The following is a 12703-nucleotide window of genomic DNA, read 5'->3' as shown; positions in this document are numbered from 1 at the left end:
ATAAAACAAGTAAAGTGACCGAATATTAAACTCATCAAATCATTAATCACGTTTCTGATATTATATTCCATGTATTTTTACATTAATTCGTTTGTATTTTTCAAATACCACATTATACTACTGATTTAGTTAGAACAATAAAAATGAGGCAAGTTGTTTTGATTGATAACATATTTGTTGACTAGGTACTTATCTAGAACCATGTATTCATAAATCATTCATTGAGAAATACTTCAATGATGCGTGCTAAACAAGGCTTTCTAACCACAGTAAAGGAAAATGAAAGAATTAGAAAATCTATTCTGCAATATATAATTCATTTATAACCATGTAACAAACAACTTATGATTTAATTAATTTTTTATAGCATAAACCTAACTCCGATTTATCGATTTTTTTTACTGCTGACTATCCTGACTGTAGTACCTAAAATGTGATTTTCAGTATGGGATTGTAGAGACGGTTGAATTTCACTGAAATAATGTACCTATCTAAGCTAAACCACCGATGAAAATTTAGAAGCACTGGATGACCGTTTCGTCCTAGTATGGGACACCTCAGCAGTGTGCATTTACGATCCCGCACTCGGTAATCGAACCCATAACGCTTCGAATTATGATTTGTTGTTCAACTCTTAGTCCACTTAATGATAAGTTCAACAATTATTTTTTTCTAAAGAAACAAATAAGCAAGTTGTACGTATACACTTTACTATTTCCTCACAAAAACTCTTTCTAATCAAAGCTAATCATCATACAACTCTCAATTGCCTTGGAACTGATAATAATTATGTGTTGCTCATTAATGACTGACTTTGAGGTAAATTGTGACTATTAGAATGATTAGATGATTAGAAGTAGTCAACAAGAGACTGTGAACCTAAGTTTCGTGTTAGTTGGCGCTCGTCAGCAAGACATAACTACAATCTCAAGGGAATTAATGTTCGCCGGTGGATTCGAACTGGTATTCACCAGTTTCACAGTCTGAGACGTTACAAATGAGCTTTACGGGACACCAGTGACTTCCTGTATGATTGAGAGATTTACAATTGATTATTCACTGAGTATTGGCCAGTATCATGTTCATCTAGTCCTTTAGTGCTAACCGAGTTCTATTGATCGGATCTCAATGTGGTTTACTAGTGAAGTAGAAGAGTTCAGTCATGTCCAAACAACGAGACAATTATTCATAATTATGGTAAACCGTGGTTATTGTATTATACAATAAATTGATTGAAATTGGAAAATATGAACTATTGGATACTGATTCAACGAACTAACGACAGTAGACTTTATCGTTACACCTAAATCCATAAGCTCTGAACACTGATATTTATTTTATCTATTTGAACATATAAATATTGTTACAAGGGGGCACCAGAAACATATGCGCCACACAAAAAATCGTCATTTCATCTAACTGTGTGAGGGCTATGATACTGACCGGGTGCTCAGACCGGAACCGGTGGTTTTCTTAGGGGGCCACACCCGGAGCCTTTGACCAAAAGGTCTGATCCACAAGGCAGTGGAGCATCGTAATGAGATACAGTCCCATGGTGGCCGGTGACCGACGACTGGCTCATATGCCATTTGTTCCCTCAGGATACTGAAGCCCATGTGCACCATTGGTTTGGAATCAGGGTTTTCCAACTTCTCTAGGTGAACTTTCCGTGTCCACCAACCCAGTTTAAGCGCCGGACATTCGATTCTCGTCCTCTCAATTTCGTAAACAACACTCCCGCCACGAGAAGGCAGTGAGTAGGACTTTCCTGGCAGAGGTTGTATACGCGTAGCCGTGTGAGAGCATTTTGAGAGAGAGGGCAGGCCCTCCCCACTCTTGACCGTACCAGGGCATTTGAGGGCTAACTCTGATAAGATTATAAACAAGAACTATTGATAATTAATTACACTAGAATGAAATATATACCTATTATCCTTGTTCCTAAGAAAATTTTTAATAATTGAAACCAAACTATAACAATAAAATCATTTTCAAAAATTTAATGAATTCTAATTTTAACAATCAAATATAGAAACTGTAATACTTCATCCTACTAATTATTTAACATACTTGATCGCGTATTAATGTCACTTTTTCCATCACCTGATCAACATACTCATTGTTCTCAGTTCGTGCAATCATTTTATTTAATATAACTTCACAAATATAAGCTGAACGTTGTTGCATTGATGTTGATGTCTGTTGAACGCTTAATTCATCTTTATCCTATAAATTGATTTTGGTTTTTTTTTGATAAAAGAAAATGGTAATGAAAAAAGTACAAATTAGAATTTCAACTATAATTGAAAATAATTTAACTTATTTACTAGATACAGAATAGTTCTGTTAGAGTCGTGTGGATGGTAGTCATTTTTCAGTTGCTCATACATTATGGAAGAATGCTACTTTATGAGATAAATGAAAAGGATACTGGATTAGTAATGATTTAGATCTAAAAGAGTACATGCTGAATACAATCGATAACTACTTGAAGGTGAGGTCATATAAATGATGTGCCATCTCTGTACTTTGAAAGACCCATTACCATTGATGGAAATCCGTGAAGCAAGAAGGTGTACCACTTTCAAGGCCAGTCTTTACTAACCCCTTTTTTCATCGTAAGACAGCGTCATTGCAGATCCTGGTTGTCTGAGAGATACACCTTAGTGTTATCGCATAATATTACAGTCAGCAGTACAACTTCGTTCTTGGACCTTGAGGTTATTGCTTTTAGACTTATCATTCTCCACTCGACCTCCCTGATATGTTAGGACCACAAAGAACAAATGTTCCAGCTAAAATAGCTCTATTGGGTTGTCATAATACACTAGTCCGAACACTAAGTCAAAGTGGAAGCTACTGTCAGACCAGGTACAGACCTGTGTACTTGGCTTAGAGTTGCATTCTAAGTATAAAGGGTTAGTGATACTACCCTTCAACCTAAACTGAAGTAGGTGGTAAGGGGTTTGAACCTGAGACTTAGTGGCTTAAAACTGAATACCCTAACTAATGAATTTTACTCTGCAAACTATGGTGAATAAATAATTATAGTTTACTTTAAAAGTTTTACTACCTACCTCTATAATGAAATCTTATAAATACTCATAAAAATCATTTACCATCTGATTCGATTATAAACAAGGTTAACGAGATGTCCTGAACTCAGTTAATTCACACAAACACACACACACTCACAAGTAACAACACTGATAACTGTTATGATCAAGAATCACTGATTATATTGAATAAATAAATAACTGTTTATATAGTTTAATTCTTTAAAAAATATAGTTGGGTCAAGCTATTGTAGATTTGTTTTACATAACTTAAATGATTAAACAGGCAAAATGTAAGTAATTTGGATAATGATTGTTCTTTCTGACTTATAATATATACACATATAATCATTTGGTGCAAAATTACAGTGTCTTCGTAAATTATGAAAACCATACATTAAATACTTCATTTGCACATCTTCCATCAGTTGTCATTTACATTTTTCATGATTCTAATATATAACGAGATTGAGCCATCAAGACAGATAAACTACTGAGTGGCAGCAAATAAAGTCCGAAAAAAATCAGTTTCTTTTTGAGATCTTAATTAAACTATCTTCCTACTCCAATAACTGTCAATCATTTGACAATTCAAAACCAAATACGTATATCAACAGCTTTTTTAAAGGAAAAGAGAGAGATAAACAGAATTAAAACTACATACCGATAAAGCACGAATAGATTTTTGATATTCCAACAACATTAAATCATCGGATACAGCTAGGAAATCATGCATACCAATTAGCTCATTAACACATGAATAAAGTAAATTGACCGATTCTTCATATACCTTACGAAATGCTTCATAATTTGATTCAACAGACTAAAACAAACATTAAAATATATAGAGTTGTGAAGATTGTTGAGTTTTAATTGAGACCATGAACTAATCAATGTTAGACCACCATTGAAAACCTGGAAGGACTGGACGTCCCAAACTAGGACAAAACAGCCATCCAGTGCTTCCAGGTTTTCAATGGTTATCTAACATTCACCGGTTCATGGTCTTAATTTAAAATATAAATATGAACAAAAATGTTACTGATAAAAAAAATTTATGATTTTAATGTTTAAATTTGACTGTTTAGCTTTCACTGAACTCATTAACTGTTGATATTATCTCTTATTGTCTATAAATTACAGTTAATTAAATATTTATTACTCAGTATTGTACTACAAAATATCCTCTTAGTTATGTACAAATTGTAGTGTCTCAGTTATTGTACATTTGATCCTGTAATTCATGTATATTATCATCATGTGAGTTTCAAGTTATAAGATAAACAGAATATATTAGCTGTCTTTTTTCATGTTCTAATTGGACAAGAAATAGTGTGGATCAATCAATGTTAGCATAGTTAATGAACAGAACAGTGGAATCATCCATTTACAGACCAATAATTTATTAATTGTAACTAATTTCAATCAATCTAGTATTATTCTACATTACTGTTATGATCTCTCTTATTACGACTCAGCTACTCTTATTCTTTGGACACTTTACTCGACAAGTCCCTAAATCAGAGCCCGGTTGAACAGCAACGTAATTATATTCCAAATGAGAAAAGTTGGATGCAAGTAGGAATTATTATAATTTTTACATAAGATTCAAAAGTCTTCAAGTATCCGCTAGCGCTGATTGGTTAAGAAGCAGCCAATCAGAGTGCTTCAACACAATCCTGCATGGAATATGCTTTAATCTAACATATATTACACTAACAAATACACAATTTTTCCTATTAAAAAAATATTGAAAAATGAGTAAAATTATACAATTTACCTTAGAAGATGGATATTTAAATAGTAAATAAGCTATATTAATTAACTGTGGAACAAGTTGTTCAATTTGTTGACAAGCTAATTGAATTTGACTGCAACATTCTTCGTCTGTACTCAATAAACATAATTGATAAGCAGATGATATCATAGATACAGAACGTTTCTGAATGTAGAAAAAATAACAACATATAGAGCAATAAAATGAGATTTTAGACAAAGAATTTAGCATTTCTTCAATGTTTCATGGAATATTAAAGAATTATAGGTTGTAGGATGGAATTTCATCGTTCTAATTACGTCATTTTTGGGAAAGGGATAACAGCAGAGTAGTAATAGTGTTGGAAACACAGGTGTGAACAACCGATGTATTTTATTACAAAATGACAGAGTATAATGGCAAAATATAAAAACCATACACTAAATACTTCATTTGCGAATTTCCATAATTTGTTCTTTACATTCTCTATGATTCTTCAAGTTCACAATTCATTTCTATTTTCCAGCCTATTCTCTTCAACCCGATCTGCTGCCCGATTTTCCACTTCCGATTGGTGTTACATACTATTTATATCTGTCGACATAAGTAGCATACATCATAGTAGTAGTATGACAACACTATCAGAAATCATACAAATTGTATAACAACTCAAAGTTGAGTTTACATACATCTGTACTAAGTAGATAAGTTATAATAATTCTAGTTAATTATTAGTTATTTTAAACATCCAAACATTGACAATAATTGATCTTTGGATAATACGAAAAAACAAAAAGTTTTCAGCAGTTGGTACAATCAGTTAGAATATTCATATGTTTAAATAAACAATAAAAATAGGAGATATGAAATATGATGATTTGGTTATATATACTTTTGTAGTTTACATTTCGTACTCAGAAAAAAAAGATGGAAGATTATCATTGACACATTCAGTTTAATGGTAGGAATAGTAAGATGATGAATAGAGATTTGGTATTTTTAGTGAGTTGGTGACTAACAAAATATTGGCACGAATTCAATTGACCATTACCAACGTATACTCAACTATGATATGGGTAAGATAACAATTCTTTTCTATTGAAGGGAGAGTACTGTTTGTGCAACACTCAACTATTTACTTCATAGTTAGGAAAGTGGCCTTTTAAGCAATATTTATCATCATTTTCTTCGGAAAACATTTTTATATAACTCAGTAACCCTGTACAGATTTGTATACAGGACATCGAGTTGTACTTCTTACGACATCAATAATAAGTGTTCAGTTCAAAGTAGATGAACCGGGAGTTTGAACCTATAACTTTTTAATTAAGAATCAATTGCTTTATTCACCACTAAATCATCACTGCATTGTCAACAAGACCAGTACTACTAATAATCACATCTCTTTAAACAACTCTATTAATAACAATGTTTTAATTTTTGCAAAACTAAGTATAAACAATTCAGTAACCACTAAATATAATGAAATTAAGTTGTAGAGGATTAATTCCTCTATATCTGACTCCAATAAATAAATAATATCCCGCTAACTGATTATTTACTGCAGGCTAAATCTCCTAGTAGAATTACGGGTTTACTCGAGATTATTCAAAAGCCTGAACACCAGTTGTAGAGATAGTTTATTGTTGAAGCTCGGTAAAAATCCACAAGCGTACAGATAGCAAGCACACCGGGAAAACAAGTGTGTGTGTGTGTGTGTGTGAGTGTTAAAAATCCATATATATTTTTGAGTGTTAATGGATTGTGGATAAATTATTGATTGTCTTTGTTTACAACCAATGAGAGAATAGATTAAAGATTGATGTGCAGACATGCGCTCAATCAGACTCACACATAAATTTACAGTGGGTTAAATGTTAGGATTACAGAGAGCACACAAAAAATACAGTGGTTGAATGGGCTTGCTACAAAGTACAGTTTTTAGTTTCAGTGCATGTAGAAAGTTCCGTTGTACTTTATCTGAGTGAATGAATTGAATTACGTGATTAGTTAGCATAGTTTGAATGTATGACTTACCAAATGAAAATGGAATATTTTAACTACTATATAGCTACCGATTTAACAATACAAGATATCAAATAGTAGAAAGTTAGTTATATTCTGATAAATTACAAATGAATAATTTAATATTAGTTATAATAAACTTTAGATCAGAAGAGGTTTTGTGGAGAATTTAGTATTTTCATAGTTGAAATCGTGAGTCAATTGAAGCTAGACCACCATGGAAAACCTGGAAGCCCTCACATGGAATCCTGAAGGTCAAAGGAGAAAAGGAAGACCAAAGAACACATTACGCCGAGAAATAGAGATAGATATGAGAAGAATGAACAAAAACTGGATAGAACTAGAAAAGAAGGCCCAAGACAGAGTGGGTTGGAGAATGCTGGTCGGCGGCCTATGCTCCATTGGGAGTAACAGGCGAAAGTAAGTAAAGTAATAATAAACTTTAATTAAATCTCACCTGAAATAATTGACAAGCTGCATCAATACGTTGATCACATCCAAACTTTGTTGCATCATTTAATGCCATTAAACAAGTTTCTTTAGCCATAAAAGCATTCGATGTTGAATCAATAGTACAACGAATAAGTAACTGTTTTAATGAATTGATAATTTTTAATAATTTCTGTATAATTTTTTCTGTTTCTCTAGTGTCAATTATCTAAATTGAAATAAAAAACAAATCTCGATTTACATAAAAGTATAATTTACAACTTTAATGTGATGCCATAAAGATATCCATTAGATGTATGATGTTACATAGTTGTTTTATCAGAGATATTTTCGCTAAACTGAATGGTTCATTCAGGTAGTTCTCATTGTCTTTTCATCACCACACACACTTCAATACGAATAATTAGTATAGTTCTCGTTGTCTGTTTCGACATCATCAGCAAAAGTATGCACTTATGAAAAGACAATGAAAACTGTAAGAATAAACCATTCAGCTCGGAGGATAAAGCACTTTTTCAAAATTCTGATCCTCAACTACAAATATTCTAAGTCATTAGTACAGTTGTTGTCAGTCATAAAAAGTGTAAGATCATCTGGCACAGATTTCCATCGATTCAAAATTGCTTTATATTTTACATCGGTAAATATTAGATGTGGAGAGTATAACGTGAAAAGAAGGGATAAAAGACAAGAATGAGGTACATAAAAGAGACCTAACAGAATATAAGGAATAAATTTAGGATATTGAGAGCAATTTTAAAGCATATCACATCAAGCCTTAAAGTAAGGTGATTATTAATTATTATTTGAACACTAAACCAGGTACTCTGAATTGCCTTACATGAATTAAAGTTAAGCACTAATTGACTTTATCAATTGATGTCAAATCTTGATCGGGACACTTTCGACTTACTTCTTGATGGTGTTGAGCTTCAATTTTGACTGTGAAGTTTATAAACAAACTGAATAGGAATGAATGTCATTTTATTTAGTCCTTGTAATATTAATTGAATTCTATAAACCAATGTGCGATTCAATAACACTATACAAAATGACTTAAAATATCGATGTAGTTCATTTGATGTTACACGAATGATACTGGTCTAAAACATAAGAATCGATCAGTTTCTTTAAAACTGAAAACACCATATCTTATTAATGAGTGTCAATTAACATGGGAACTTATCCTAACTGATTACCTATAAACTATGTAATATGTGGGAGTTTATGACTACCTTCTGCTAATCTTATATACAACTGTAGAAACAATTGAAAAGTGAGTAGAAATAGAAAAAAAAGTCGAATTTCATTATGAATTGAGATCGACAGTAGAATTATTGAAAAATATAAAGTATTAGAGGATATATGTCTTATTCTAGTTTTAAGAGTACCCTCCTTGGTAATATGCATTTAAAATCACATAGAAGATTGAATAAACGTTTCATGAACATTATGTATGATTAAGTGTGACCCCTGAGTAGGAATTTCATGATAGACATGATTACTTTTGGTCAACTTACAATATGCATAGTATGATATGAATTTAGAGTCATAAAAGAGTTACTATTTCACTTACAATTAATCTGGTTACATAGGTTATTAGCTTCCTAATAAAAATTGTTTAAATTTATCTTCGAACTAATTACTAGTGAGCAAATAAAACTGTATAACTTAGATATAACATACTTAGAGAAAAGATTAATCATAATGATTTAAATTGTTTCTAACTACAGTCACCTTTGTTACTTGTTATGAATCAAACTAGATTATCACTACAAAAAAACGATAGCCTATTCGTAACTGAATTACCATTCGTAAAGAACATACAAGCAAAGCCTCTTGATATTAATAACTCAGTTAATAGATGTTGGATATTTATTTTGAGATAATTGTAAACTGGAGCCCATGTGCACCATTGGTTTGGAATCACGGCTTTCCAACTCTCCTAGGTGGACTCTCCGTGTCCACCAACCCGGTCGATTCTCGTCCTCTCAATTTCGTAAACAACACCTCCGCCACGAGAAGGCAGTGAGTAAGACTTCCCTGGCAAAGGCTGTATACGCGTGGTCGTGTGAAAGCATTCCGAGAGGGAGAGCGGACTCTCCCCACTCTCGGCTGTGCCAGGGCATTTGGAGGCTTATTAATCTAGTTGAAGTAAACTAAACAGAAGTAAACCTCTTTTTTTCGTACAAATATTCAGTTACAATGATAAGCAACATATAATTTGAGACATAACTCAAGTTGCCATAGGATATCAGCATAGAAGAGATCAAATTAACAAGACAAATATTAGAGTAGTAGAAGTATTAATATTAAAAATAGGAGAAAAAAAACTAAGCAAACACAATATAAATAGACAACACGATTCGAGAAGAATATACTCGAAGAAAAATTGTAAAAATAATATATTTGTAATATCCTAATAAGTAGAAAAATTAAATTTTCTGAATCTTTAGAGAATAAATAAACAAACCAAATTAACCCGAGTTTAAATAGTACAAAGGAGTAAAACAAGAATATTAAGTACAATCAATCAAAAACGAGGTATGACCAAGTCACTGTCATGTCACTCCGATCTAAGTGATTTATATCAGACATATAATTGTGTATTTGTATGTATGTTAACGAATGTGAAAAATATGACATTTGTAATGTGAAAAGATAGAGTTGACTTTGTATTTGTGATGATGGTGTTAGATGTGAATAGAATGAGATATGGTAGTTTGGATAGATGGTGAAGCCTTCTTTTCTATTGAGGGCAGTAGGATTAAGCAATATATGGAAAGCTTTAGCTACTCTCCTAACTTAGTAGCTGGAAAAGTCTTTTGGTATTATTTTGATATTTTTAATATCGATTTGGTAGTTGTTGAAAATGGCATCGACTGTTATTGTTGATTTAATTTGGAGTTTTTCAACTTCTACAGGATTATTAGGTGAATTTTTGTGTAACTAGGGTGTTCTTTGGCTCGGCTCAAGATTTCGCTAGATGACTGTCCAATATAGAATGTATCACAATCGGCACATTCTAATTTGTAGACATAATTCTATGTTGATACAAAGGGATTTTTTTCCTTTATGAGAACTAAAGCATTCTGAAGGGTGTTAGTTATTTTGTAGTGAGCTTTAATTCTGTATTGTTTGAAAATAAGTACTTTAACAGGAGGGTGAATGCATCTGTGAAACTGCAACCGATTCTCAGGCATCCCAACATCTCGAAACATTAGTTACGACAATCGCGTGGACCCGAAACTATGTAGTCTGTTCCTATCTACACGGTTCCATCCAACAGCCAATTACTTCATGAAGTTATGTGACATATTGGTTTGGACGGCCTTAATTTTCTTCAACTTATTAAATCGGAAAAATGGACAATCTCACCAAAATAAAGAGATCTTGTGTTATTTAACCTAAGGCAAAATAATGACTAGCTATTTTTTGCAACAGAATGCATGAATCATACGATTGGCCTTAATGATCCCTTAACATTTATTTTTTATAGTCCTTCAAATTGTAATTTCCCAACTTTTCATTCTTTGGTCAAATTTCTTCTTTTTGCAACAGTATTTACCATGTTAAGATTTTCATTATAGTTGAGATTAATTTCTCTCATCTGCTTTTGATCGTGTTCATTATGTTGATGTGGGTTTGTTCTCTGAGCTGGATGGTTTGGTCGTGGAGCTTACATCGTCCTTCTGAACGACATCATCAGCACAAACTTCTGGTAGAAGTGAAGTGTTTGAATTTCTCCACATGTGATTCACAGCTTGTCCTATGCACCTCGATGTTGATTGGTTCTTATTGACCTTAAATCTGTCATTGTTTAGTTCTTTGTTTTGGTTGTATCTCCTATTGGTTTGATTTTCACTCCTATGTTTCTGCATAATTTTCTTGATTGGTTGATAAATTGGATTGATTTCAATGTGTTTGTTTATTGCTGATTGACCTGGGTGCCAAGCTTCTAAACTTCTACCAGAAGTTTGTGCTGATGATATCGTTCAGAAGGACGATGAAAGCTCCACGACCAAACCATCCAGCTCAGAGAACAAACCCACACCAATATCACTCACCGGAGCTACAAATGTTCATTATGTCTATCACAGCACTGATATGAGCTGTGACAACTTAAATTGACACGAATTCGTGTCTGATTCTATATTTACAATAACTTACTACTTTTAACTCCTAAAATAAGTACGATTGATATTCTGTGGATGTTTACACTCTGTATAAAACACAATGATTAAATGTTTATTTAACAACTAATACTTACTTTCTTAGAATATTCTGATATTAATTCAGATGTAATACTCTTAAGCTGAGTACAATACTCATCAATAGCAGAACGTCGTTTTGAATTTAATTTCGATGAATCCACCAACTTATAAACGGATGATAATAGTCTTTTTAATGAAGACTGAATATGCTCTTGTATGTGTACAGTCGATTTTTGATCCGGATTAGTAAATAGACTATTCTGAAAAAATACATGAATAATGGTGATAATTTATTTTCTGAATTTTTTTTAAAGATAAACAAAACTAGAATCGAGATAAACAAGTGTCTTAATCAAACAGAAAAATTGATTCAATATAGCTAAGTGATATAAAACCCAATAGAATCTCATATCTTCACTTGTTTGATATCATTGTTAAAAGCAAAGATTAGACATCGAAGATACGATTCAAAAACAAAGAACAAATTAGTGAAAAACGAAAAAAGTTATGGGGAATTTAGGATTTCGGAAATTGGAGGAAGACAAAGAATGAATGCATGCGCGTCATTGCAAACGATTTTGAGACATGTCACCCAAAGTCTCTAACCATTGGTTACGATAATCACGCGGACTCGAACCAAATAGTCTACACCTATAAACATGGCTAAATCCAATTGCCAATGACTTCATGAACTGATGTCACAGTTTGGTTTGGTCGCCCGTAGCTTTCTTCCAGCACACTCTTACACCAGAAAATATCACCCGTCAAGACAGGTGATAGTTGGGCATACGTAAGACGTGTTCCAACCACTTCAATTGATAAAGATTCGCTACATTTTCAATCGATTTCCCAGCTTTACCTAGTAATCTATTCTCAACCCAGGAACTGGTCCCAAAATACACGAGCAATGCTTCGTAGACACCTATGACCGAATACCAGTAACCCACGAATAATCTCTGTTTTTAATGGCCATATTCAAACCAATAAAATAGAACGAAGCAAACTCCTACACACTGAATTCGCCCTTTGGTGGGCAGACGGATATCTCGCCTACTCCACAAGTGATGTAAGTTGGCGAAATCCAATCGAGCCTTCTGAATCGGTGCCGAGATTTCGTTAGACACCAGGTCATCAGTACTTATGAGACCCTCAAGATAAGTGAAGCGGTCGATGAGTTCACTACCTATCCTTAATTCAGACGA

The 12703-nt window shown here is 32.9% G+C and overlaps 1 protein-coding gene across 1 annotated transcript in view; it reads right to left on the bottom strand.

The window, feature by feature from the left end:
* Smp_130900 (putative alpha catenin) overlaps positions 1-12703 on the bottom strand; it is a 37915-nt gene that overhangs the window by 19690 nt on the left and 5522 nt on the right. The window contains exons 4-8 of the mRNA XM_018797168.1: positions 11558-11761; positions 7295-7495; positions 4837-4998; positions 3721-3879; positions 2071-2226 (exon numbers count right to left, since the gene is read on the bottom strand). Coding sequence (XP_018652236.1) covers positions 2071-2226; positions 3721-3879; positions 4837-4998; positions 7295-7495; positions 11558-11761 — 882 coding nt within the window. The remainder of the gene's footprint in view (positions 1-2070; positions 2227-3720; positions 3880-4836; positions 4999-7294; positions 7496-11557; positions 11762-12703) is intronic.

Source organism: Schistosoma mansoni, chromosome 4 (assembly GCF_000237925.1).
Source record: "Schistosoma mansoni strain Puerto Rico chromosome 4, complete genome".
Classification (NCBI taxonomy): Eukaryota; Metazoa; Platyhelminthes; class Trematoda; order Strigeidida; family Schistosomatidae; genus Schistosoma; species Schistosoma mansoni.
Note: the sequence above shows the minus strand (reverse complement) of the source record. Positions and strands in the feature narration are given on the sequence as shown.